Source organism: Ammospiza nelsoni, chromosome 6 (assembly GCF_027579445.1).
Source record: "Ammospiza nelsoni isolate bAmmNel1 chromosome 6, bAmmNel1.pri, whole genome shotgun sequence".
NCBI lineage: Eukaryota > Metazoa > Chordata > Aves > Passeriformes > Passerellidae > Ammospiza > Ammospiza nelsoni.
In genome coordinates this window covers 11,820,439-11,847,748 of record NC_080638.1, presented here as the reverse complement: position 1 = coordinate 11,847,748, position 27,310 = coordinate 11,820,439, and the positions used below count along the sequence as shown (strand labels likewise).

The 27,310-nt window shown below is 60.3% G+C and overlaps 1 protein-coding gene across 3 annotated transcripts; it reads right to left on the bottom strand.

The window, feature by feature from the left end:
- CTNND1 (catenin delta 1) lies at window positions 1–26,957 on the bottom strand. Of its 3 annotated transcripts, XM_059473708.1 has the most exons (21): window positions 26,758–26,957; window positions 13,382–13,500; window positions 12,336–12,649; window positions 11,263–11,334; window positions 10,855–11,013; window positions 10,127–10,659; window positions 6,745–7,208; window positions 6,458–6,641; window positions 6,086–6,203; window positions 5,631–5,784; window positions 5,232–5,249; window positions 4,935–5,003; window positions 4,172–4,299; window positions 3,905–4,055; window positions 3,499–3,691; window positions 3,294–3,408; window positions 2,669–2,756; window positions 2,286–2,333; window positions 2,069–2,166; window positions 1,844–1,918; window positions 1–1,658 (listed from the first exon to the last, which is right to left on the bottom strand). In XM_059473708.1, exons 3-21 carry the CDS (start codon window positions 12,528–12,530, stop codon window positions 1,650–1,652), a joined length of 2,871 nt encoding a protein of 956 aa, XP_059329691.1. In that variant the 5' UTR covers window positions 12,531–12,649; window positions 13,382–13,500; window positions 26,758–26,957; the 3' UTR covers window positions 1–1,649. The 3 variants fall into 3 exon arrangements, with proteins under 3 accessions (XP_059329691.1, XP_059329692.1, XP_059329689.1); XM_059473709.1 differs by lacking the exons at window positions 12,336–12,649; window positions 13,382–13,500 and having other exon boundaries at window positions 26,758–26,936; XM_059473706.1 differs by lacking the exons at window positions 1–1,658; window positions 13,382–13,500 and having other exon boundaries at window positions 1,814–1,918; window positions 26,758–26,785.
- Window positions 26,958–27,310: the final 353 nt, after the last annotated feature.

The following is a 27,310-nucleotide window of genomic DNA, read 5'->3' as shown; positions in this document are numbered from 1 at the left end:
TCACACTTTAAAAACTTTATTTATATAAAAAAATCATTTTGTTTTAAAAGCGTTACAAGAGTGTGCACAGGAATCAGACAAGGAACGGCTTGGCGCTTCCCCCTCCCCACCTCCTTGGCCCCCCTCCCCACCAGGGCCAAGGAGGAGAGAAGGGGGATGCTGTTTTTTTGGTTCATTTGGAATTAAAAATTAAAAAAGAATTAGTGTTTTACATATTTAAAGGAAAAGAGAAGAGTTAGATCCCAGAACAAAACCCAACTGAGCTGAGGTGGGGCTGGAAGCAGCGCAGGCCCAGCCAGAGCTGGGGGGGAAGTGGGGCAGGAGCAAGGCACCAGCTCTGCCCCTGCCACCTCCCCGTGCCCCGAGAGCCCACCCTGGGGGAGCCCCGGGCTGGGAGGGCTCCTACTCCAGTTTGCAGCCTCCTACAGAGACTTCCAGTTGCACAGGGAGCCCCAGGGCTCCCTAAAAGATCACAGCACATGGATGTGCCCCAGCACCACAGCCAGAGGAGGAGGAGGAGGAGCACATCCCAACTCCCGTGGCAGCCCAGGCCAGGATGCAGATGAGCACCCTGCATCCTCTCAGCGAGGGCAGGGGGGGTGGGCTCCCCCCAGAAGAGGCTCCCAGCCCCACTGCAGACAGGTAAGGCTCCCAGCGGGGAAGGGAAGAGCTCAGCCCTGCTGGAAGGCCAGGAAACTCCCCTTTCCCAGGGAAGCAGCTGGACAGTACGATTTAAAGAGCTATTTCACAGTGGCAAAAGAAAGGCACGTGTCAAGATAAAGTCAGCGGGGCAGCGCTGTGGGATCCCGGCTCCAGGTGCCTGGCACAGTGCGCCCCAAGCCGCCTGCTCTCCCCAAAACCCTGCCGGCATCTCCTCCCTCCGCGGGGACCCTGGCCCATGCCCCAGCACTGACCTCCTTCCTCACAGAAGGATCCTCCTCACACAGGCACTGGGTGGGAGCCAGGGCCCCATCCAGACCCCTCTGCAGGATCCAGAGCTGGATCTCCCTTCCCATGCCCCCAAAGCCTCATCTAGAGCAAAGCAAGAGACGTTATTGCTGGTTTTCCTTCCCCTGGCCCCTGTGCCTCCAGGCCCTGGACCCTGGTCCTGCATCCCTCAGGGAGGAGGGATGCTCCTGCTGTCCCCATGGCGCTGGTTGAAGAGTGATCCCACACAAAAAAATATATCCTATACGCAACAAAACCAAACCAAAAACAAGGCGGTGGCGAGTGAGGTCCCAGTCCTTGTCCCTGCAAGACGCCTCGGAGCAGGGGGAAGGCGTGGGAGAGAAGGCAGCTCCTGGTCAAGGCAGAGATCCGAGTCCTTGTGCAGCATCCACGCCGGCTGATCCGGCAGAGTCAGGCAGGAAGGTTTAACTCTCAGGAGGAAGGAGGTGGTGGAGGACAGGAAGAGAGTTCTCAGGGGTGGTGTCCCAGAACAGGGAGGTGCAGCGGCCTGGAGGAGACCGAGTGGCCCAGGCTGCCCTGGGGACCCGGCCCAGGCGTTTGGCTGGATGGTTGGCACAGAGAGTCCAGCAAAATTCCAACAATAAGACAAGGTAAAAGTCAGTCCATTCCATCATGAAGAGTTATATATTTATATATATAATATATTATCAACCCAAATGGAACAGAGGCAGGGAGGCCAGCTAGATCTTCTGCTGTAGAGAGATAGAGAGGGACAAGTGTTAAGGCTGGAGTAGGGGTGAGGGCGGAGGCAGGATCACAGCACCAGTGATTGCAGCAGCAGTGATTGGAGCAGGATTTGGCTGGCCAAGCACCCCTAAGAGCACAGCAAGATCTGTCACCACTGTCAGATTGGGCAGGACACCGTGGGACATACCGACACGGGGGAGGGCACAGCAGCATCTTCCTCCTCCTCCTCTACCTCAGGCTGCGACTCCTGCCCCTCCTCCTGCTGCAGACACATGCGGTTAGTAGGGGCCATGGCATGGGGGGTGTTAGTTATGGGAGCCCAGCTCTCCCCTCCTCTGGCAGACAGGACAGTGATGTGGCATTTCCTGCACCCATCCATCCCACAGTTCCCGAGTTAAAGAGAGCTGCTCACCATCAGTGGCGCTGCCTTCACCGGATCCATCTCCCCGAGGTCACCGGATCGGTCCAGCGTCCTGCTGTGGTCCCTCTCGTTGAGTGTGGAATAGTTGTCTGGAGCAGGAGAGGGGACACTCAGTCAGTCGTGTCACCTCCATGGGGGACTGCACCAGCCCCACAGGATATGTGCACTCTGCCCTGCTCCCCCCATACCAAGAGAGTCCCTCTCCTACCTGGTCCCATGTTGCTCATCTGGATCTCCTCCCGGGAGGATTTCTTGTCTACAAGCACAGGAGAGCACATCAGGAACAGTTCCTGCATCAGGAGCTGCAGAGGAACTGCTCCCTGCCCCACCTGGGGGAGCCCAGGCCCAGCTGCAGCTCTGTGACCCAAGGACCTATAGTGCCAGTCCCAAGAAGCCATCTAAGGCCCAAACTGATGGCCAGAAAAGCCACCCAAGGCCCATACTAATCATACTAATGGCCCTGTGTGAGCAGCTGAGGCTGCCAGGGAAGCCACAGCTGAAGAGCAAGGGAGAGGACAAACAGCAGCTGCCCCAAGTACCCACAAGGCAGAGGGATGATGGCAGGCACTGGTGCTGAAGGCAAGCACATACCTGTTTTTTGGTTCCTGTCAATGAGAGGCAAGGTGCTGTCATCAAAGGAGTTGCCTCCCTGGGTCCGAGAGGCATTGCTCAGGTTCACCTACAGCAACAGACAGTGACCACTCAGACCCTGGGCCCAGAGGTTCCTTCCTCATCAGGACATTCCAGCCCTCCAGCACCAGCACAAACTCACGAACCCTCCCACAGCCCTTGAGTGGGGAGCCCAAAATAACCAGAAGGTGCTGAAGCCCCCACTGCACCCCCAACAGAGTGGGAGGGCCTGCCTGGACTGGGGCAGTGCCTGGCCCTCCAGCAGCAACGGCAATCCCTGCTTTTGGGAAGGAAACTGAGCCTGGGAGAATCCTATTCTTCAACACTGTCACAGCAGCACTTAGAGTGACAAAATCCCTGCCTCATGCTCATGTGGGACACAGGGCATGACACTTTACAGTGTGTTCCTAGCAGAGATTTCCTGCTGGCCATTGGCTGAAAAACAGCACAGGGACACCTCCGTGGGTGCTCAGTGCCACCAGCAAGGTGAAGAGCCACAGGCCGGTACTTGCAAGCTCCAGGAACAGCCTTCTCCCTACTGCAGGATCCCACCTACTACCCTGGCCACCACAGGGCATCCCCACACCTGGAAATCTGACTTCTTCCAGCCTTCCTTCTCAAGGGGCTTCCGCAGCTCCTTATAGCCCCAGACTGTCTGCAAGACAAGGGCGGCTGCCCGGACTTCTCTCTCGGAGCGGTTCCTAGAAAGAGGTGAAGGAAGAGATGTTTGGAAACCTGGAGAAAGTGAGGCCCCTCTCCATCCCTGGCATCATCCTTTGAGCAGAGCTTACCCAGATTTGTTGATCAGCACAAGTTTCTCAATCCCCTGTGTTTCCCGGAGCTTTTTGGCCGCCTCGAGGTTGTCCACGATCACTTCATTGATGGTGTTGAGGATTGACACCACTGTGTCCTCAGAGAGGTTTTTGGCAGGGCTCTGCTGGCCTCCAGGCAGGTTCTTCACTAGGTTGGGGATGGCATGTTTGCCTGGGAAGGATAAAGAGCTGGGTGTGAGCAAGCAGGGAACAGGTCTGAAGGGAAAACCACTGACAGGGGACCCGTTTTGCTGTTCTCTCTCTGCAGAGCTCAGCGGACAGAGGCTGGGCTGCTGCTGTGCCCACACACTTCCCCAGGAGCCAAGAGGAGAGGGAGGAAGCTCCTGCCCAGCCTGCATGGATACAGGGAGCATGCCATCCTCACCGATGAGCTCCTTGTTGCGCAGGTCCACAGCCAGGTTGCGCAGGGCGCCGGACGCCGCTTTCACCACGCGCTCGCTGTCGTGGGGCAGGAGGTCGGCGATGGCGGAGAGCCCCTTCTCCTGGCGCAGGGCTGAGCGGATGTACCGGCCATACTGCGGGGAGGCACAGGGCCACCGTGTCACCCGGGGCTGGGGACACCGCTGCCAGCCCCACGGTGGTGTTCCCAGCTCCCCTTCCCTGTCACATCCCCAGCTCTGCTGGCACTCACCGTCCAGCTGCCAGCGCACAGGTTCTGGATGGCTCCTGCTGAAGCCTCCAGGATGGCGGGAGTCTTGCTTTCCTTCAGGAGGGAGATGTATATCCGCACCACTTCTGGCTGGAAGAGGAGCTCGTAGCCTGCCAGGAGGACATGGGTGGTAGGGAGGCTTTATCCAAGGGCTCTGCTAGTGTCTGCCTAATCCAAAGGGGTACTGCTGGGCAGACGAAGCTGGAAGCTTCTACCCAGGCTCCTAGGGGGTGGGATCCTTGGCACAGGCTGCCCCAGGGTACCAGAAACCCCAGCCACTGCTTGGTCAGGGGCTGTGATTCACACTTGTCCCCAGAGGCTTCTGGGAATGACCCTTCCTCATCCTCATGACTTGAGGAACAATTTAAGACAGAGATTTTAGCTTTAACTCATGCCTGCTCTTCATGCCCAGGAGTGAAGAGCAGGCACGAAGACAACTGTGCTGGCAGGTCTGAGACCACCACAGAGGGCTGTGTCACTGTGCTGTCCCTCAGCCCCTGGGGCAGTATTTCCCTCTGGAGCCTGTCCTGAGCCTGCTGATCTCATCCATGCACAAGATTTTCACAAGTACTGGCAGAGCTCATGTTAACAGGGCCTTGGGCATTCCTGCTCCAAACCCTACTTCTGCCCACTGGAGAGGCTCACTTCAATGGGAAACAACTCCTCTCTTTTACTCATCTCCCAGGCTGCTGTAGCAAAAGCTGTCCTGACACTCAGGTCCTGCATAATCACTCAAGGAGCATACCTTTGGCCGGAGTTGTTCTTTTGGGAAAATCCACTGTGTCGGCACCAGGGTCTTCTGGGAGCTTTTTACCTTCAAAGGACAAGTGGAGAGATGTGAGACTCCTCCCCACCTGCCTCGGCCCAACAGCTCTTTGCCACTTGCAGGAGCAAGCCCAGAGGCGAGCTGAAGCCAAGCGACCAGCGTGTGGCAGGAGGGGACACTAGGGACATTAGCCACACTGCAGGCAGAATGTGCCCAGAGAGCTGGAGAAAGCACCCAATTAAACCATGGAAAAAGTAAAACCAAGAGCGCACTCACCTCTGGAGAACCACTCGTCTATTGGTGAGGCGGAGAGAAGGACAGGAGAGAGGGGAGGCAGGAGGAGAGAAGCACCGACAGCGTCATGGGGCAGATCATTTGACAAGAAAGCAAAGGGAAGGGGAAGGGGCAACACAGGAGAAAAGGGAGGGCATGGAATTAGTGGACATGTACCCGTCACCATCCCATCACCAGACACCCACCACAGCTTGAGTCAAACGCTTTGGGCAAGGCAAGCAACAGCTCCCAGAGCCAGGGAAGCAGGGATCACTGCGCCTCCAGAGAAAGTTCCCCTCAGGCTTCACATGAAATGCCCGAGTGCAAGCACAAAGGCCCCAGACCACCCTCAACACCTGTCTCTGCTCTCCTCCCTCCCTTCCCTGCTGCTGGCACACGAACCTTTGCCCTTCTTGGCCCCGAAGCAGCTGGCATTGTGGGGCCCAGCGTTGTTGGCAGGGACAAGGGGCGTCTCCTGGTAGCGCTCGGCATGAGGGATCTCACGGTGGACTTGGTAGGACAGGTTCCTCAGCAGGCACACACAGTTCTCCACCAGCTGGGGAGAGAACCAGAGTGCCTGAATCAGAGACAGGCAGCAGCACTCCAGGTCTGTGAGCGAGGGCCTGGCCCAGCCTTCAGCTCAAGGAAAATTCAAGCCAGGACCTTATCCAGGCTGATCAGGAAGCCCTGAGTCAGGTGACAGTGGTGTGGGGATGAGTGACACAATCAGGCCCCTGTTGGAGGGCCAACATTCCAACCCCAACTGCAGGCTGAGTGCCAGACACCTCCTGGTCCAAGAGTGCCAGGTGCACCCCACGCAGGCTCTCCCTTTCCCAACACCAATCCTGCTGTGGTACCTTGCTGTCCGAGTCCTTCTGGCCAATCTCAGACTGCACAATGTAGATCAGGGCATCCACCAACCCGTCACATTCCCGCAGCTTCCGACGGGCCTCGCTCCGCTCCGAGCTCACATTCCTGGCAGGCAGAAGAGAGCCCTCATGGGAGAGACAGCTGAGGACAGGCAAGGGACAGCCCACACCCCACACAGCTCAAGAGAAAACAGCTCCTGTAGCTCCTCTCACTGAGGGTACATGCCTCCAAACTCAAGGCTTGCACCACCAGCAGCTGTCTTATGAGAGCAGCTGCTCCACAGTCCCCTGCAAGTGCCAGAACAGCCCAGAAGGAGTGTTGCAGCCCAAACCCAGGCCAGTGCTCTGCCAGACCCATACCTAAGGCAGCCAGCGGTGTTGGTGAGCACCGACTCCCACTCTATATGGCGGGGTTTGGAATCCTCGTTGGGCTCCCGCTCCCAGCCGGAGCGGGGAATGACCACCTCATCGGTCAGGGCATGCAGTGCGTGATCCACGATGGCCATCTTGATGGAGTCGTGCGAGGACAGGTTCCACAGCGTCCCTGCAATGCCACAAGTAGAAGGTGAACACTTGGCCCCTGACCACAGACCCCACCCCAGATGCCAGCCTGTGCTGCCCTCCCTGAAGCCACTTCTGTGGCTCACCTGTGATGACCTCGGTGAGGTCCATGTCGTGGGCCTTGCGCAGCAGGCGCACCAGCGCGGGCACCCCGTCGCAGTTCTTGATGGCGATCTTGTTGTCCTGGTCCTTGCCGAAGGAGATGTTCTTGAGAGCCCCACAGGCGCCGTAGTGCACCTCCTTCTTGGGGTGGTCCAGCAGCCCCACGAGCACGGGGATGCCCTTCAGCCGCCGCACCTCCGTCTTCACCTTGTCGTTGCGGTAGCACAGGTGCTGCAGGTAGGCAGCCGCGTTGGACTTGACGGCGTCCAGGCGGAAGCTCAGCATGGCGATGACCTCCGGCAGCTCCGGCTGGCGCCAGTTCCCCGGGGTCGGGCCCCCTTTCCGCAGGCTGTCCAGGCTGGCCAGGCTGCCCCGCTCGTGCTGCGCCAGCGGGGCCCAGTAGTACCGGTCAGGGGCCACCTCATCCACCAGCATGTCTTCATAACTCCTAGGAGAGAGGGCAGAGGGCGTCTGAGCGCAGTCCTGGAGCTGGGGGAGGCAGTGCCCCTTCCAGCCCACCAGAAGGGAGGAAGCTGGATCTTGGTCTCTGACTCCTGCACAGGCAAGAGCCAGCCCCACAGGCAAGGAGTGAGTGCTGCTGTCCTGGGAACAGGCTGAGTTGGGCACCAAGAGCCACACAGGCTCCAGGGATCAACTTTGTGGCTCCCAGGGCAGGCCAGGGAAGAGCCACGGTGGTCCCAGACCCTGCCCAGGCCAGGAACAGCTCACCCAGGGACTGGCAGCACTGGGAATGAGCCCAAAAAAGCACACAGAAGTTTAAAGTGTAACTACTGGCCTGCATGCCAAAGTAACATTTCCCACCCCCAGAACACACACCTCTCAAATCCCAGATTCTCCCATTTTTGCAGTCACTGGCACTATAATTCTTCCCCCACCCAGGCAGAGGAATCCAGTAGATTTCCAGCAGAAAGGGATGGGAGGGGACAGCTCGGTCATCCCTGCTGTGGCAGGGCACGGAGGACATTCAAGCAAGACCCACGGAGAGGCTTGTACCTCCACTCCAGCTCACACCTGCCCCAGGAGCTGCTCATGCACCTCCAGAGCTCCTGGATCAGGCACAAGCAGCTCCTGCCCCCGAGTATCCTGACAAGGATGGTGGCATGGTCCTGCTGCTTCCATCACTTCCCTTCCTACAGCCTCTGGTACAGGACTTGCCCAAGCCACCAGCTTTAGAGTCACTTCCACAGTCACACAATCCTGGGCACTGTAGCACAGCCGTGGTGTGCCAGCAGGCTGCCAGGCTGGCTTCCAGAGGTCCCAGTGGGGACAAGACCCATGCCTGGCTGCTCAGAGGTGCCAAGGAGCAGCAGCAGGAGGCTGGAGCGAGACACAGCTGCCAACACCTTCCAACACAACTGGCAGCTGATCCCACTCCTGTGCCAAAACTTGCGCTCCCCAAAAGGAGCTCCCGGCCCACTGTGGTGCTGGATCCCACCCTGCAATTGTGCTGGATCCCCTCCAGGCAAGATGGGGCAGGCAGGGAATAGGAAGGACCCTCTTCCCTGCGGAGAGGGAGCTCTGACAGAGCCCCAGAGCAGGGGCTGGAGCTCTCTGCAGCCGGTGGCAGCCAGCACGCACAGCGTCCCGGGCTGGAGGCGCTCCCTGGGCTCCGCGTGCCTGGCGAGCTGCCTCCCCAGAGGAAGTCGTTAACAGCCAGGCTCCTGCTCAAGACAAACATCTCTGAGGCAGGGGGACGCTGCTCTCCCTGTTCCCATTCCTGTGAGCTGGGCAGCCAGTGTGGACAGTAACTGAGAAGGTGGGGGACAAGCCAAGTTCAACAGCACATGGATTCCACAGATTGCTGTGATCTTTATCACTCTGCCCGGAGAGAGGGAGAGCTGGCTCAGGGGCCCCCCAACCCATCTTTCATACCCTGAGCCATTCCTACAACTCCAACAGAGCTGACCTTCTCCTTCTCTGTGACCCACATACCCCAGTCTCCCACCTGGCTGCAGTTCCTGCACTTGACTCCTGCAACCCCCTTCCTCCAGGACATGGAGGAGCAGGAGCACAGACACCTTCCTGTGCAGCAGAGAGGGCTCATGGTCTCAAAGGCCACCCAGGCAACAGCCCAGGGAAAGTACACAAGCCAGAGTCTGTCTGGACAAGCAGCCAGGGGTTACTTGTGTAACCCCTTCCGCCCAATGTGCTCTCTGATGGCCATGTGCTCAAAACTGCCAACTCTAGCTTGTCCTGGGCTGCCCAAGGAGGAAGAGGCCTGGAGCAGCCCTGCCTGCCCTCCTCCAGCCGGCACAAGTTGCACAAAGCAAGGAGGCCAAGCAAATCCATCTGGGTGAGCAACTGCCCTGACTGGTTCACCACAGCCCAGAGCACTTGTGCTGGCACCAGCCACAAGGACAGACAAAGCTGCTCCTTCAGTCCCTCCAGCAGCTAGCATGGATTTATAGTATGCACCTGGATCAGGCAGATCTCCACGGGGGCTGGCAAGAGCCTCCTTTCCCCAGCTCTCTCCCTGTTGCCTGTTTTACATCCCAGCATCTTAGGCTGCCTGTGCTAAGCCTTACCTGTCTGCCTGGGCCTACTCTGGGGCACTCAGGAGGTGCTGGCACAGTCCCTTCTCCATCTCCAGGACTCTGTCTCAGCCCCTTGCTCCATGCCACTTCACCACCCCCAGCACCTGCCCAAAGCCCTGCTGACAGCCCAGCCAGAAGCCAAGCAGGAAGCAGTGCTTGTACAGGGACAGCCTGCACAAGAGACCAACAGGCAGCAGTCATGGCCTCAGGCAGGTGACATCCTGAATTCCTGGCAGGGCAGGAAAGACCAACAGGACCCTGCTCTGGCCTCTGAAGGCAGCATGGCCCAGCAAGCTGGAGGAGCAGCCATCACCACAGACACACAAGGGGGAGAAGCTGCTGCTGCCAAACAGGTTGAGCAGCTTCTCCCGCCCTACCCTGCAGCAGGGTCGGGCTGTGCAGGAACCGAGCCCTGCTCACCCCAGCCTGGCCTAAGCTCCCCTTCCCGGGGCTGCTCTTGGCTTAGGGAGAGCACAATCATGGGAGTGCAGCTGCTCCCGACACACAACCCACACAGGCACGGCTCCCAGAGGAATGTGCCACACTGGGCACACGCAGCCCTGGTGGCACAAAGGGAAGGGCCTGGAGCTACATCCAGCTGCCCACTGGAACTCCTGGCTGCAGGACGACCGGCTCAATTAGCACCCAGGTCTAACCACCAATTAAGCAGACAATTAGAAGCGGATGCAAGTTTTCTCCTGTGTGAGCCACGTCTGACTCAGCTCACAGTGCTGTGTCCATGGTCCTCCTTCCTCCAAGGATGGTAAAGTTCAAGGGACCCCAGAGCACTCCAGGGACTCCTGCCACATACCTGAGCCGCCGCCGAGCATCAGATGGGGTGCCCGCCCTCCTGGCCGTGCCATAGTCAGACATGAGCCCGTAGTCCACATCTTCAAAGCCCACGCTGCGCTGGTCATCCTCCAGGCCGTAGGGCTCGGGGTGGAAGTGGTTGAGGTCCATGTTGCTGCCCCCGACACGCACCTGGGGCTGGGGGCCGTAGATGTCCTGGCGGCTGGGGGCGCGGTAGGCGTCTATGGAGGGCCGGTAGCGCTCGTCGATGCGGGTGACGCGGGACAGGCTGCCGTAGCTGTGGTCGCTGCCCGGGTAGCCGTCCTCGTAGGGGCGGCCGTAGCCGTCGGGGTAGTGGTAGTTGCGAGGGAGGGTGGCCGTGCCCGCCTGGCCCAGGTAGCTGCCGGGGCCCCCATTGCCGTTCTTGCGGAAGTTCCTGTCCATGGTCTGGACGTAGTTGCTGGTGACAGGGGACGTTTCCAAAGGCAGCCCATCGGGCCCCACCGGCACCTGCTGCACCGTCCGGGTGGTCACGGTCTTCACCACCTTCTTCACCTGCAAGGGGTGACACATGTGCAAGGCATGCTCACATCAGGAAACCCATCATGTCCCTGTATTCCCAAATCCCCCTTCCAGCCCCGCATTTTACTTCAGATATATTTCCCACCCTGTTTCAGCTCATGGCAGAGCACCCAGCCACCAGGGTCCCTCACCATGCCCTGTCCCTCCATGGTGTCCCCAGGCCCGTACCGTGGTCTCTGTACGCCGAGTTGTGCCATCATCTGATGTCTCCACAGACACGACTGACATGGCCCCTTCCGGGTCCTCCTCCATGGTGTACGTCTCCTCCACGATCTGGCCTGGGTCCTGCATCCTGGGGATTGTGCTGTACAAGAGGTGGCTGTGGTCCTGAGGGGAGAAAACGACAGGCAGTCAGGTCCTGTCACCAACCTGGGCCTTCCTGGTGTCAGCTGGATGGGAGATATTTCTTCACAGGGAGCCCTGATACCTTTTGGAAAAAGGTACCTTCAAGCCAGGGTGGCCACACGAGGAGCCCAAATCACCCTCTCCCAGTTGGAATAGGGACACTGGGGCACTGTCCTGCACCTTCCCACAGCAAGCAGGCTGCCCACAGCCAGAGGGCTGAGCTCCCCCTACCTGTGGCCCGTTGAGCTTCAGATCTGAATATTTCTGCCTTTCCAGGTCAGCATCGCCCAGGAAACGTCCGTTCTGAAACACAGCAGGGCAGCAGGCCCATTACTACACTGATCTCCATCCTCACTTCTCTGCAGGGCTGAGCAGCCCATCTCATGCATCTGACAGAGACACCCACCATGCACCCCACGGGACCCCCAGCAGAGGAACAGCGTCCTCAGGGGTCTGTGCCACATGCAGCAAATCTCCTCTAGGTCAGCCTGGGCAAGAGTCAGAAGCCAGACAAACCAGCTCTCCCACACAATCCTGATGGAATGGCCACAACCCTTCCCTGCTCCTGGCAGGGCCCTGGACACCTTCCACAGCTCCTGACACAGGAGTCACCAGTGACCCCAGAGGCCCCCACAGGCCTGAGAGAACCACATGGTGAGCAATCACAGAGTGGTGCTGTTTGACACTTGAACTCTGTCCACCCTGCCCTGCCCCACAGATCCCTCCTTGGCACCACCACCTTCCACAGCCAGAAAGGCACCTGGCTCCTGCACACCACCATGCACCAGCCCTCCAAACACCCCTCTCCAAGACTGAGCCTGAGAAAGTGAGGAGACACCTCAAGCCAAGGCAGATGAAACCACATTTCCAGCCCTGTAGAGAAGATCTCTCCCCACCCTGGTTTGGCCATGTGGGGACAGAGAGAATCCAGGGATTTGCCCTTTGTCACACACAGAGGGAGACGCAGACCCCAGCCTCAGCATCTCAGCTGCCCTCCAAGCAGCCGAGAGGGATGGGGAGCAGAGACGCCCTGGAACTGAGCACAGCCAATCTCTGACCTTCCCAAAACCAGAGCAGAGCCAACCTGGCAGCAAGACCCTCCAGACTGGCACCTCCTCTCCTGAAACCTCTGTCTGCGAAAGGAGGTCTGCACACCCCCAGACTGACTCCAGTACACACCAGTACCACGAGAACAGCCGGGCCCTCCTCCATCACCTCCCGTATCCAAGGAGGGCTCCAGGAGGGGAGGCAGCTCCGGGGCTCCAGCAGTCTGTGCACGCCCCTGTGCCAAGGGGGTGTTTTACCTGGTGCCGCCGGGTGAGCGTGCCGTTGGCCAAGCCCGGGCCGGCGTCTTGTGGGGAGACCCGGACTCGCTCCAGCTGGGCCGAGACATGGCGCCGTTCCTCCTCCAGGGCCCGGGTCAGCTTCTCGAACTGTGCCTCCTGCTCCTTGACAGAGGCAAGGATGCTGGCGGTCGACTCCACCTCCGAGTCGTCCATGGGTGACGGGTGCCCAGGGTGGGCAGGGCGGGGGGCACGGGGAGGCACAAGCAGAGGCGGCTCGGTGTCAAGGTGAGGGTGGGAAAAATGAGCCAGAAGGGCAGGAGCCCCTCTCTTCACTGCACATGATTTTGGGGGAGGAAAGGAGGAGAGAAGAGCGGTCAGAAGAGACTGATTTCATTAAGACAGATTTTTCAGAACAGGAAAAAAAAAATCTTATGGCATTAACACCCGCTCCCACCCATCACCAGAGAGCTGGCAAGAGGGTCCTGGAGCAGGACTCAGCTGCAAGCTGCCCCAGCATTAAAGCTTGGAAAAGTGGCACCGTGGGAACAGAAGGTCCCCCCAGCACAGCAAACAGCTGGGGCTGAGCCAGGTTTAGAAAAGCTGCTGTGGGCTGAGGGAACACCTCATGGGCAAGGAAAAGCTGCGGGCAGACAGTGCAGGAGGGGAGGGCATGTCCCCAGGGTGGGGCAGGGGACACTCCTGAAGAATGAGAAGTGACCCACATCCTACTGCTTCCTCCAGGAAAGGGCGGAGGGAGAGGGCCATGCTACTGATCTGCTCCCTCCTCCCTAGTACGGTAAGAGATGGGGAGACAACCCTGGCTCCACAACTCCTTCCCTAGCCAGGAATGAATCCTTTAGTGGGATCACATAAGCCCCTTTGACTGCTGCCAAACTCACCACCCTCCAGGTATCCACCAAGGCTCTCCCTCCAAGGATCCTCAGCCCACAGACCTGGGGATGGGCTTTGGCCTGGACCCCTCCAACATCCCCGCCCAAAGGTGAACAGCAAGTGAGGCATAATCAACATTTTGGTACAGAAAAGCAATTTTCTTCCATACAGACCTGTCAGAGGAGGAAGCTCAGGTTTGATTGGCAAAGGCACGGGACAGCCAGGTCTAGACGCAGAGAGTCATGGGAGAAACAGCCCAGCCACCACAGTGAGGAAGCAGGAGGGAAGAGAGCTGCAGGGACAGCGGGAGCAGGTCAAAATCACACACAAGAAGCCCTAAACAGGAGGCAGGGTGGGCACGGAACTCTCTCCCACCCCCTCCCCTCTGAGGGATGGGTCTGGAAGGGCTGGTGGGGTGGCAAACGCAGCACTGCTCCCACAACAGCCCCCCAAGCTCCACGGAGACTCCAGCAGCCCTCACTGGTCCCTGTTCCCACCGACGGAGAAACGGCAGAGGCGGAGAGGAGTGGCCAGGGCTGAGCCTCCACCCCTCCCGCGCAGCCCGGCCGAGTCCCTGCAAGCCCGAGAGGTTTTCCCAAAGCTGTGCAGTCATGGCAGGCATGTGGGGACTCGCTCGAGCCGGGCAGGCAGCACAGAGCCTGCTTTCCCACGGTCTCCAGCAGCGGCTCTGCCCTCTCCCCTCCCCGGTGCCACCGCCCCAGAGGGCCGATAAGGACGACCCGGCGCTGAGAGCTCGCTCCGGCACCATCCCTGCTCACACCACCTCCTGCAGCCCCTCCAGACCCATCCTGCAGCACCTGCTGGTGCACGGCAGCTCAGTAAAGTCTTCTGGTCTGTCAAACCCCTCCCCACTCCTCCTGTGGCTCTGCTCCCCAAAGCCTCCCTCACGTCAGCCACGGTGGCACTGCCACAACAGAGCTCGGCCATGCAGGGTGGATGTTTTCCAAGTGCTTTGGAGGGTGCCCACAGCACGTTCCACCATCTGGTCACTGCCACTCTGTCATCTGCCTTCATCAACAAAAAAATCCAGCTGCTCTACTTGTGCCCACGTGGTGCCCAGCAGGAGAAGGAGCCGTGGCACACCCAGCACACCCACCCCGGGGAGAATGCAGCCCACCACTCTCCAGAGCCCAAGCAAGCTTTTGGAGGCTCCCAAACATTACTCCTGGCTCATGCACGCAGCTTTCCACCCCTCCCACCTTGCAACAGGTACTCCCTGAGGTTTTTCCAACAGATCAGCTCCCCAAGCCTTGTACGGAAATGTAGGGACAGCTCTGACCCTTGCTGCTCCCCTGCCCTGTGGATTTGCAGGACTCTCCAAAGGAGAGGGTTGGTGCCCCCAGAACAGGGCTGATACATCCCAGCTCTCATCCACAAGTAACATTCCCTATCTCTGGTGGGCTACCACCCACTTTAAGCAGGGGCACAGATCCTCAGCCTTTCCAGGACTGATGGAAAGGGAGAGGATCCTTGCCACATCCCAGTGCTGCCCAGCAGGACACAGAGCAGTCCTACCACCCTGAACACCCTATGCAACTTTAGCATCCAAAATCCCAGCCAGCAGTCCCCCTGGCTTGCTGGGATTTGTTTCCAGAGTGGTATTTCAGCAAACCCTTTAAAAGAGGGGAACTGTGGGGAAGCGGTCCTCCACAACGTGGCCTTGTCAAAGCAGCTGCACTCCCTGGCCAGCCCTCAACTGTCCCAGTGCAGAAGAGGCAGATTTTTAGGGGACAGGAGGGCAGAGGCTTCCTGAGTGCAAGGAGAGGCTTGGCTGGTCTGGTCTCATGAAGAGGATGATGCCTGCAGCAAGTGTAGACCAGCAGGGTCTGGATCTGTGGGAAGCATGGACAGGATACAGGAGCCCCAGAAGATTCCCTTGGTCCCACATAGCCCACAGGGACACCCCAGCCCCAAATCCCCACCTCTGCACATTCCCTGGGAATGGGGCTGGGAAATATGGACACTAACAATGAAACTTGCAGGGCTGTTAGGGCCCCAGATAAGGGGCCAGAGCAGCTGTGAGGCTGTTTCCTTCCCGTCCCTTCCACAGGGAGTAAACACAACAGCAAGGGAAGGAACAGGACAGGTCCCGCACCCTGTGGCTCCAAGTGGATGCTCCAGGAGGGGCCACCTGAGGGTCTCCAAGCAGGATCAGACCTGCTCGGAGACCCTCAAGGCCAGAGAGACTCAGGGCCAGGGGGCTGCACTGCCTACACAGCTGTCATTCCTGCCCTGAGCACGGGACACAGCTCCATGATGGGCAAGAAGTGCCAGCAGAACAGGGTCTCAGGGTCTCTCCCAGTTTTCCTCCACCACCAGGACAGACCAGCTCTCTCTAGTCTCGTTCCAGCCATTGTCTTCATCGATCTGGGATTAAAGACATAATTACAGAGAGGCAGAGCCAGGTCCAGAGAGGTCAGCAAGAGCTGTCTCCTCACACACAGCCAGCACCATCCCAGCTGGAGCACGGCCATTCCCTGGGTTTGGCACACAAACCCCAAACTTCACCCTATATCCCCCAGCTGTGAAGAACCTGCCCCACACACAGGGATAGGGCCCCTTGATACGTCCCAATGCTGTCCCGGGCTCTCAGTGGCCATCTCTGGAATGAGACAGGGAGGGCAGGAAGGGGAGAGCCTCAGTTATGCATCCTGCTCCCTTCCAGCCAGTGAGCTACTCGTGACAGTGCAAAGCCAAGTACACAGGAACCCGCAAGGGTGAAATTCCAGGGATCGCTTTGCGCCCATTCCCCTCCTCCTCCCCCCAGCCTCTGAAGATCCAACTACAGAGCATTCTTCAGAGCCAGACCCTGACCGGCTCTGAGGATGGCTCATGAAAGCCTTTTCATCATGAGAGAGGCACTTGCTGACACACCCGTTACTTAAAAACCCCAGCAAGCCAAAAATATTTCAGCTAGCTCAGTTCAGGGCAAACCAAAAAGCCCAAGGACAGAGCACACCCCGAGCAGCTTCCCCCCAGAGGCAGAATCCTCTCTGTCCCCCCAGCAATCAGTAGGAGAGGATCCAGGGAACAATGCAGAGACCCAGGAAGTTTCACACCTCAATCGCCCTGGCTTTATCTCCCAACTTCCTGGCACCAACCCCACCCTGTGCTGTGCCCACAGGTCCCAAAGCCAGAGCAGGTCCACTGGAGAGATGTCACAGTGTCCCCTTGCTGGCCAGGAAGCAGCTGCCAGCCCACCTACCTGTGTTTTGTTCCCCACCACAATTTTCCCATCTAAATAAAAGCTTGGATACAGACAGGCACCCCAAACCCTGAGCCCTCTACAGCTCTTCTGCTGCAGCCAGCTGTGCCACAGCAGGTTCTTCCAAAACCTCTCACCCCAGCTTCTCCAGCACAAGTGCCTTCCCACAGAATTAATCCTTTGCCTGGAAAAATAAATTACCAGGGCCAAACCACAGACATACCCACCTAGAGTTCACCTGCACCCTCTTCTGCCAGAGGATGGAGTTCAGGCCTTGAAGGCTCCAAACCAGGAGTGTTTTTGAAGGCTCCCAACCAGGAGTGTTTTTCTGGAGTCTGCCACAGAAAGATTAACTCCGGGGCCCAGACTGAGCCACCAGATGGGGAATTGTACTCCACAGGCCAGGGAAAATGGATGAGATCCAGCAGATAAGACCCAGACTGGAAGCTTGACAGGCAGCACTGCTGCAGCACAGGGGGATCTCCAGCACAGTCCTCTACGTGGATTTTTCCAACAATCTGCTCCAACCCTGCCCCATACCCTGAGTCCCTGGAGAGCTGTCACCCAAAGGTCTTGGGATCCCTGGGGCTAAGGCTGCTGCCTCAGCACAGAACACTTTGGGCAAAGTCCAACTCAAGCACCTACAAAGTCAGAATCTCCTCTGCCACATCATCCCCGCCCCAGCACCCTGCTAAGGGACACACCAGGTGCTCACGGCCATCGTCCTGCTGCCACCAGGAAGGGGGAACAGAGCTGCATCAGCTCAGTCTGCCACGTCCCAGCCCTTCACACAGCTTCACTGCTTGTCTGTGACCCCCAGACACCTGTCCAGAACATGGCAAGGTTTGTCACCATGGCCAGACACCCCTGGCAGCCCCCTACACCACGAAGCATGAGGACAGCCCTTCTCCAGCTCCAGATCCAGGATGGACACAGCCCCTCATCCAGGCTGGCTGAGCCCCTGTAGGGCTCCTGGGCCAGACCCACCTGCCAGGCTGACAAAGAGGGATGCTCTTCCTGAGGAATTCTGCAATACAGTCCCCAGCTCCACTCCAATAACTGGCCTTTCTCTCTCAGCCTGAGGAGAGCCAGCTGGTTGCCCACTCTCTGAAAGCTCTCAGCACCAGATCCCATCCGAGAGCAAAAGAGGAAGCAACAAATTCTCCTGGTTCCAGCTGCCTATCATGATGCACTTAGGAAAAACAGAAACTCCATCAATAATTCAGGCCTGCAATTGTCCAAGCACTTGCAGTGCACTTGCTCTGCACAGGCTCACAGCCCTGCTAATTCACTACAGGCTTCTGGTCAGTCTCAATTACCTAAAAAATAAATGAGCCAGCATCCTTGGCATCTTCCCCCATGCCAAGCACAAGGTCCAGGCTCACACATCAACCCTCAGACTTCAGCCTGGCTGAAGCAGCAGGGCATGGGAGGGGAGACCACAGACTCAGGCTCACCTGCCCCTGTGTCCAGCTCAGAACAACCACGGCCCTCAGGCCACTGGGGGAAGTAGAACAGCTGATGGTGGGCTCTAGATCTCATATCCCAGTGCAGGTGAAGAAGAGTTTTGTCTGTTTCTCTCCCAAGCCCAGAGGCAGGAAGGTGCCCACAGCCATCACCTCAGAGCAGCCCACCCCTGAGGGACCCCTGCCCAGGCTGACACATCCTTGCTGCCAGGTTGAGTGAGGCCCCTTGCTCCCACTCCCCAGCCCACCCTGGCCCTGCCAGAGCCTTCATCAGGGGAGAGGTTTCCCCACCTCCTGCCCTGGCCCCCAGGAGGGCTCTTCCTCCTGGCAGGTCACAGAGCACAGTGGACTTCGGGCAGGCTGGCAGGTGGCCAGCAAAGGGCAGCTCTGCAGCAGGTTGGACACCGCCTTGGGCGCTGCCTACTCTGGCCCAGCCACACCTTCCCCGGGGGAGCCGTGCCCCAGGTGCCGGTCACGGCAGGAGCCCGGCGGGTGAACACCCAGCAGTGGCGCCGCGGGCAGAGACAGGCACAGAGCCGCTCCTCCTCCGCCCTTCACACCCAACTGGTTGGACTGGCAGCGGAATCGCCACCTGGCCTACCTCACCTGCCGCCCCCAGTGCCAGGGATGGGGGCCACGTAGCCGGGATGGGTTGGGAAAGCCTCCCTTAGGAGAGAGGAGTCACCTGGAGATGCAAGCCAGGCGCAGATCGCACCTTATAAGGGAGCGGGCCGGCAGCCAGGGAGCAGGATGAGGAGGGAGCGATAAGGACAGGGTGGGGCTGCAGGGGAGGAAGCAGGAGCGTGGGTCGTTCCCTAAGCCAGGGCAGGGGGCTGAGAACGGAGATACCCATCGGGTCAGCAGGACGGGTCTGGACACAGCCGATGGCGGTTGTGAAACACGGGCAATCCCCTGGGGAAGGGATCTGTCCCTGGCTGCGCTGAAGTCACCGGACCGGTGCCACCCCAGCAGGGCGCAGAGTGAGGCAGCCGAGCACGGAGCAGGGCAGGGTCGGCTGTGGAGAGCTTGGATTGTTCTGTTGGAATGCCAGCAATCCTGCGGCGGGGCAGCTGTCCCTCCCAGGCACACCGGGGGCCACTCGCCCCGCTGTGAGCACAGCCCAGGACACAGCATGCCAGGAGCTCCTTCCCTCCAGGACAGCCGGGAAGCTGCCGACCCTCTGCACCGGCTGGATGGAGCACCATGGCGAGAGGAAGGGAGGCGAGATTCCCTGGGCATTTGCAGGGAGGAGAGGGACACAGGAGGGCAGCCAAGCCACTGGGCTCCAGGCAGAGACTCTGTCCACCCACAGCCCCCAAGCGGGATGGCCACAGGGCCAGAGCCTTCCTGCCAGCAGCATAATGCTGCATCCCAGTGCCCACTGACACCTCAGCCTCTGCTGAGAGGGTCCCCATCCTGGGGACAGTAGCAAGCAGGGTCCCTGCCACCTCTCAGCACCAGCCCCTCGGCTCACACCCCCAGGCCCAGGAGATTCACATGTCGGGAGCCCTGCAGCAGCACAAAGGCGGCTCTCTCCTCGCTGTGGGAATTCGCAGCTGAGCGCTCGGCAGGGACAAAGGGATTTCACAGGCACATCCCCAGCCGGCGGCCGGCCTCCCTCCCCCCGGCGTCCCCGCTTCCTGTCACAGTAGCACCAGACCTCGGGGGCGCAGCAGCAAACAAACACCCAGCGCTGGATTCTGGGAATGGGGCCAGCGCATTCCCGGGGCAGGCCACGCTCCGGCAAGCCAGCGGGCTCCTGCTTCACCCAGCGGCTCCCGGGCAGGGGGAGGCTGCAGCCCCTGGCTCTGCCACCGCGGCCCGAGGCGAGCAGGTGAGCTGAGGGTACTGCAGGGCAGCCCCTTGCTCCATCCAAGGAACAGCGGCCACCTCGATGGGGGACATGAGCTGTCCCCACGGCCACAAGGCTCAATGGACACTGGCGCTGAGCTGAAGGTCAACGCGGCCCCCCAGGCTCCAGCCATGCCAATGTCCCTGCCCTTCACCCGTCCCCCCACCCTCTGCCCCCCTCTGCCGGGCTCAACTTTCCCATTCAGCTGCCTCTCTCCCGCAGGGAAAACAAACACACCAGAGATAAGGGCCATATTGGCAGAGGCCAGGGAGCAAAGTCCCTCAGTGAGACACGAGGCTGCCTGCCCAGGCCGAGTGCACGGCAGATGGGGGAAACTGCTCTCTCTAGCTCCCCATCCCAGGGGCACAGGAGCTAATCCAGAGCGCACAAGTGCTGCTGGCTGTGCCCAAGCAGAGAGGCTTCAGTCTGGTGGCCAGCATTCCCAGCAGGATTAGGGGCAGCCCCCTTTCATCAGGCCTTAGGCACAAGCACCTACAGCTACCTGTGCCAGCCCAGCACCCAGACACATGGATCTGGGACCTTTCTTGGGCACAGAGCCCTTCGCCACAGCCCTCTTCCCAAGGAAGTCACTTGAGATCATTTCCTGTCCCGCACCTGCAGCCCCAGGAACCGGTCCTGGCTTCCAGGCCCTGCTCCAACCAGTGGACAAAGGAGCAGGGCCTGGGAGGGAGGACAGGGGACTCTCACTGGCACCAGCACAGGACCTGCACCACTGGGGGCAGTCAGCACTATCTGCCTTTCCAGCAAGTCACCATAGAACCGTGCGTGACCAGGAGTGGGGAGAAGGGTAGGAGACAGGGCCCCCCAGCCTTCCCAGCAACCCTACCGGGGATCTCCCCACCCAAAGGGTACCTGGGCACCCCCGAGGCAGACAGGGCACCCTTCCCTCCTGCAGAGGAGACATCCTCCCCTGCCCACACTAAGCAAACAGGTGAAGTAGCATTTGGTGAGGGAGTGGCCAGGAGGGAATTGCCGAGATTAAGACGAGCCGGCCTGAGGGAGCGGCCCAGGAGTGGGACCCCCTGCCCCCCCTTGCCCAGCCAGCCCGGACTCCCCGAGCAGGTAGGGCGGCCTCGGGCTGAGTCAGAGCACAAACCGCGCGGGGCTGGGCCGAACGCCCCAGCTCGGCATGACCTCATCAGGTACCCAGCTCCTGCTGGAGAGGGCTCCCAGGGCCCTGCCAAGAGCTGTAATGAATGGGTGAAGGAAAGCCACTGGAGAGGCATCAGGCAGCAGCCAGGAGTGAAATCACGGCTGGAGGTGGGGACAGGGGGTGCTGCAGCAGGGTGACAGCATGTCCCCCAGAGTGCTCCAAGGCCCCACAAGGTGCACACACAGGCTAGCAGGAGCCAGCGCTCACACAGAGCAGCAAGGGACAAACAGGACAGCAGGCCAGCAGGACTCCATCCTACCCAGCCCCCTGCCCAAACTGTTTGCACCCCCATCTCTCACTGAGAAGCACCTTCCCAGGCTCCTGTGCGAGCCAAAGGGAAGGAAACCTGCGCTTCCTGGTCAGACGGGAGATGACATCGTGGCTTCCCTTTCCTGCAAGCTTCTAAACACGACGTCCTGCCAAGGGCCACTCCCCACTGCCCCTGGCCTGCATGCAGAGGATCTGGAACCAGCTGGGAATGCCAGGCATGGGCACCACCACCAGCCCAGCCTCAGCCAGCTGGGCCAGCCAGGAGACCAGCATGGCTCGACCATGAGACCAGATGCCTGGCCTTCCAGCTTGCTGGAGGCAGTCTGCCCCCAGGGAACACATCCGAGGGTTCCTCACCCACAGTGCTATCACATTCCTGTCCAGGGCTGGGAGCATCCTATGATGAGAGGGTGGAAGATGTTTTCCAACCCCTCGAGGCTCTGGCTTGTGCCTGCCATGCCCCAGAGATGGGTTGGTTACCTGCAGAGCTAGGGCAGCACCAACACCACAACCCCAGCACAAGCCAGCTCCCCAGCCTCCCTCACACCCTTCATCATCTCCTTGTCTGCACAACTCCCTCAGAGCTCCCTGACACTGCGGGGCTGCCAAGGCTCCTGAAGACAGAACAGGGCACCCCGAGAAGCCAAGCATGAGTCTCCTCAGAGCTCTCATTGCTGCCAGAGCTTTGCTCTGCAGGCCCATCCACCTGCCCTTCACAGGGTGGCTCCTCTTGCTGCCAAAAGGAGAACGGAGAAGGGAAGTGAGTGGTTTTCCACTGCAGCCAGCTGCTGGGGACAGACCCTGGGCAGAGATCAGGGGAGAGCAGGTGGCTCTGCCACACCAGTGTGCTCTGGAGGTGAAAGCAGGCAAAAAAAAAGAGAAGAGAGAGTAAGGATGGCACAAAGCCAACCTGGATAAGCAGGCCCCCCACATCAGAGAGGATTTCTCCCAGAAACACCCTGGGCTCTCCACCTCCTCCCCCTCAGACCCCAGTGAGCAGGAGGGGGACAACATCTCTCCCCCTGGAGCAAGCCGGCCTGCCCGCAGCCAAGCCAAGCATGGCAAGCAGCAGCCCTGCATGCAGCAACACGTTCGCAGGAATGTGTTACTCCACTGGGCAAGGGGCCTGCCAGCAGCATGCAAACACCCCCGGTGACCCACCCTTCCAGGTCGGAAAAACTCGTCTTTGCAGTTCCACACACTCCCTCCCACCCACAGCAGATACCCATACGCAGCCCAGCAGCACCGCCTCCCCTTCCCGCCCGGGCCGGGCCCGGGAGCACCGGGAAGAAGCCGAGAGAGCCAGGGGCTCTTCTCGGAACGGACCGGCCCCAGCGCCACACGAGATGGGGCTGAGAGGAAAAGGGATTGTCTGGGGACAGCCAGACGCCTTCCTCCTTCTGCATGGGCGGGAACCAGTTCCCCACATTCATCCAGTCCAAGGCCATCCAACTCACACATGGGGCCACCTTGCTCCCTCCCCCAGGTAACTGCTCTCCTATGCAGGAGGTGTTTTCACAGCTGTGTGAGACCAGGGGAGAAGAGAGAGCTGCCCTCTCATTGCCCACTCTGGCTGCCTTTTCCCCATGCCTGGTGCCCATAGCCCAGCCCTCGGGCACCCAGCAGTGGCAGGTACAGCTCAGGTGTGCCCAGGAGGGCCACTGAACTTTGAGCAGCATTTGCTGTGACCAGGGCCAACGCCCAGAGGAACGGGAGCAGTCAGGGCGAGGATGGAGGTACAGGAACAGCTCCTGCCCGCACACACACAGGAGCCCAGCACGCTGCTGCCACACACCCCAGCCCATCCAGGGGCATCTCATACAAGCCCTGGAGCTGCAGATGTTTCCAGAGCACCACCACCCTGGCCAGGCTATGGGAGTGCTCTTCCCAGGGCTTGGCCCTTACCCCAATTTGCCTGAACCCTTCCCTGTTTGTGCTGGACGCTAGGCACACCTGGGCAAGCACCCCACCAAGACTGGTACCACAGCAGCAATTCCCCATCCCATCAGCACAAATATCTGGGCACAGACCTGCTCAAACCAAACACAGGGTAAGCCTGGCTCAGGTCCTCAGGCCTGCACTGGCACAAGCACTCTTGCAGTGGGTAAAAGCTCTGCAGTGCAAAGTCACCTGCAGTGCAAAGGACCTGTAGCGTGAGGTGAGGGACACTGGCACAAGCTCCTGGGCACCCACACTCCAATGAGCAGCCCCTGGCAGGAAAGCACATCTCCCTCAAGACAGCAGGAGCCGGCATGGAGGGCTGGGCAGCAGGGACCAGCTGTTCCCACCTCAGTCCAAGGGCCGTACTTGGACCCATGGCAGACGTCCCACTGCAACCTCTGACCAGCAGCTGCTCTGGGCTGGGAAGAGCAGAGGAAAGCAAAGGTGACTGGCACCCTGGTTAAGGGTTGGCACATCCTGGCACCACGCCTGGTAGATTATGCTCCTTAGTCACTGGTTTGCCCCTCACACCCAGCAGAGCCAACTCATCTCACCCCTCCTTGCACAGGCCACCATAAGGAAGGAGTATTTCTCACAGGGAAAAGTTGCTTCCTCCACAGGCAAAGGAAACAGGAGGATCACACTGCACCCACTGCCACCCCAACAGGCTGAAGGCACACAGGAACACAACAGAGCACATTAATCCAGAGGTCAGGCTCCGCAGGCAGCAGTCACTGGACAGGGCAGAGGGACAGGCACTCCTGTGCCAAACCAACACCAGCAGCCTTCCTGGAGGGAAGGAAGGCGGATTAGCAACAAGCACAAGACAGGCAGGAGCTGGACAGACTCATCAGCCTGCTGCTGGGGGTTTCCAGCACAAGAACTGGCTCTAAGAAACCATTTCCTCCCCCAAAGAGCCTCCTCAGATAATATAAAGCAAAGAAAAGGTTGTGGCCACCTTGGAGAACTCGAGGACTTTGGTCAAGAGCCCGTAAATCCAACTCCTTTCTGACAGCCTAGCACTGAGGCACATTCCTGAACTCCATGCCAGAGGACAACCTCCTCTGCTGGCCAAGCCTCCTCTGCTGTCACACACAGAGGAGTGCCTGAATTGCCCAGGTTCAGCTTTTGTCATCACATCCAGGCAACACCTGCTGTCTTCTATTGCCCCAAAGCAGCTCCGGGTTCCGCTTCTCCCTGTCAGCGAGGTGGGGACAGGACACAGGCACGGTGCTGCAGAGACACGAGTGTTCAGAGCCAGGAGAGCGCTGTACTTCCCTGGAGACAGCATCACCACAGTCTTGGGAAAGGGCTCTGTCCTTGCCAGCAGTAAATGAGAGACAGTTTTGAGAGGTTGTTGGGAACGGAAACCAAGAGCTTTACCCAGCACTTTCCCCCTTAGGCCACAGACACTGGTAAGCTATTTTGAGAAGCCAACAGCCTTCCAGGCATGATCCAAGCCACACTATTATTTTCTGGGTGTCCTAAAGCCACCTCCACTGCAGATACAATAGGCCAAGGTCTTATCTCCGTGCCAGAGGCTGGAGGAGGGAAGAAATGAGAGGCAATCCAGGGACAGATGCCGGCTCCGCGGTCTGGGCTGGACCATTCATCTGACTCCCAGCCCATCTTTAGGGAAGGGATGGCCTCAAGGGCTCCTGAACCACAACGATCAGGCCCTGACCTCTGTGTCGGAAGGGAGGAGGCTCACCCCTCTGCGGCAGCCCAGGCAAGCCCAGCATGCTCCACTGAGCGAGCGCTTTCATCCTCCCACCGCTTCCAGGAAGGTTCCGCACGAGATTCCAGCAACGCTGCACACGGCGAAGGACAGTCATCTGTACACTTAAGAGTCCAGCCAAACTCAGCCAAGTGGAAGAGCAGAGCCTTAAAAAACTGCCTTTATGCTGTTGACAGAGCATGAGCAAACACCAGCAGGTAAAGCACCTGCCTCAAGAAACCCTGGGAGCAGGATGGAGCAGACAGGGTAACCCTGGAGAAGACAACTAATAATTTTCCTGCCTAGGCTCTTGCCACTGACCTGGAAGACACGGCCCCGCTCCATTGGAGCCTGGGAGTCACCAGCCAGCCGCTGACCCCACCTTCCCACAGCCAGGAGAGAGGGCATGGAAGTTGGAACTTCAAACAGAAGCTGTGAGCATGGCTTACAGGAACCCAGCACGCCTGCAAAGCTGAGGACAAGCTCAATTCTCCGCACCAAAAGCCTGGACAGCCAATTCCAAAAGCATCTGTGCAGTACAGGGAGGGCATCAGTGAAACTACAGGTAGCTGCAGTTCAATATCATCACAAGGCTCCGCGCACCCAGATGCTTCTTTCTGCCTCACCGGGAGCTGGGCGCCACAACCCTGGGAGAGGAGCCTCCAGCTCCTGCTGGTCACAGGACAGCCCAGGCCCCCAGAAACACCCTGTGAGCCCCATTCTCACCGGCTCCCTGGAAGGGCAAGGGCACCGAGCCCTTGGAGAGAGAGGGAGGCACTCCAGGAGGTCCACCCCTCTCTCCAACAATCAGAGGAAGCTTTGTTGTGCAGGCTCCCTCGCCCAAAGCCCAGGGCCATAACGGAGGTGCCCCACCTCACTTCTGCCAGACCGCGGGTGGCTCGCAGATGCCAGCAGCCCTCATGACTGAGAGGCACCCAAACTTTCTCAGCCCAAGCTAAGTCTCCTCTCTGCAACGCTTCGAGGAGGTGTAGGAATGCCCCCCGTGCAGGGCAAAGCGATGCCGGGGACGGTCACCGGAGAAGGCACGAAGAGCGCTGGGAAGGGGGAAGCAGCCGGGCTGTCGCTAAATGACAGTGTGGCCAAGGGAGACTCAGAACGAACCAGCGGCTGAGCAGATCCCCGAGGCCGGCTCCGGCACCGTCCTGCCTCCTCGGGAAGCGTGTCGGTGTCGCCTGTGAGCTCGGGCGGACGGGCCTGTTGGGCTGTTTTGAAGCTCAGAGCGATTCCATTAGGAGGAGCCGCAGCCCCACCCGCACACTTGACCCCCCCCGGGCACACCGGCCCCTTCCCCGGCAGAACAAAGACGCAGGCGAACGACACACCGGGCGAAGAGCCGCTGCGCACACCGGCAGAGCCGAACCGGGCGGCCGGACGCAGAGTCGGAGAACCGGACCGTGCCCCGGCCGAGACCCCACGGAGGGACCCAGCCCCGATCCCCGCCCGAGGGCGGGGGGGCCCGCCGGTGCCGGCCGCGGGAAGCTGGCACACGGGCCGCCTTTGTTCCGGGCAGGGCGAGCGGCGGCGGCCCCGGGCGGGGAGTGGGGCGGCCGCCCGGCCCAGCCGCCTTTGTGTCGCTCCCCGCGGGCTCCCGGGCGCCTCCAGCGCCCCCGCCAGGGCCGGGCCCCGCCGCCCCACCGGTCCCGCGGGGCGCGGCCGCGCCTGGCACGGGTTCCCGGGCAGGACGGGACTCCCGGGGCCCGGTACCGACCGGCTCCGGCAGGAGAGCGCGGCCGAGCCCCGATCCGGCCCCGCCGGGCGAGGACCGGCCCGTCCCGCCCCGGCGCGGGGGCGTGCGGCGCCCGGCAGGCGCCGGCCCGCACCGGCTCCGCTCCCTCCCCTCTGCCCCCTGAGCGGCGGCACGGACGCCGCGATCGGGACTCACCGTGGCCGGGCTCCTCGGCGGACGGGCGAGGGGGGGCGGTCCCGCCCCTCGGCGGCGGCACGGCCGCCCGGCCCGCTCCGCGGGTCCCGCCGCGGCGGCGAGGCGAGAGGCGAGACGGGCGCCCGGTGCGGCGGCGGCGCGGGTCAGGCCGGGTCCCGCCGGGTGGCGCGGGGCGGTGTGTGCGGAGCGCGGGGTCGGTCGGGTCCCGCCGTGCGCCCGCGCCGCTCCCGCACCTAAAATGGAAGTTGGTCCGGCGGGCGGGGCGGGGCGGGAGCGGGGCCGCCCCCGGCGTCAGCAGCGCGACAAGGACGGGCGGGACCGGGGCGGGACCGGGGCGGGGCCGGGGCGGATGTCCCGGTGGGGTCTGGCCCGGGGACGGTGTGTACTCCGCGTGCTCCAGCCCAATGGAATGTGCCTCAGCGATGCATGTGCTCCAAACCCGGGTCTGCCCTCAGATGGGCTCCACGTCGGGGCCATGGCTCCCGGGAGCAGACCAGCTCCTCCTCAAGGTCCGGTCTGCCCCGGAGCAGACCAGCTCCTCCTCAAGGTCCGG

Excerpts from the sequence above, each read along its gene's own strand:
- CTNND1 (XM_059473706.1), bottom strand. The coding sequence starts at position 12,530 with ATGGACGACTCGGAGGTGGAGTCGACCGCCAGCATCCTTGCCTCTGTC. Across the intron at positions 11,014-11,262 it reads TGAAGCTCAACGGGCCACAG|GACCACAGCCACCTCTTGTA; the intron begins GTAGGGGGAGCT and ends TTCTCCCCTCAG. Across the intron at positions 4,056-4,171 it reads TGTGCGCTGGCAGCTGGACG|TATGGCCGGTACATCCGCTC; the intron begins GTGAGTGCCAGC and ends GCCTCCCCGCAG.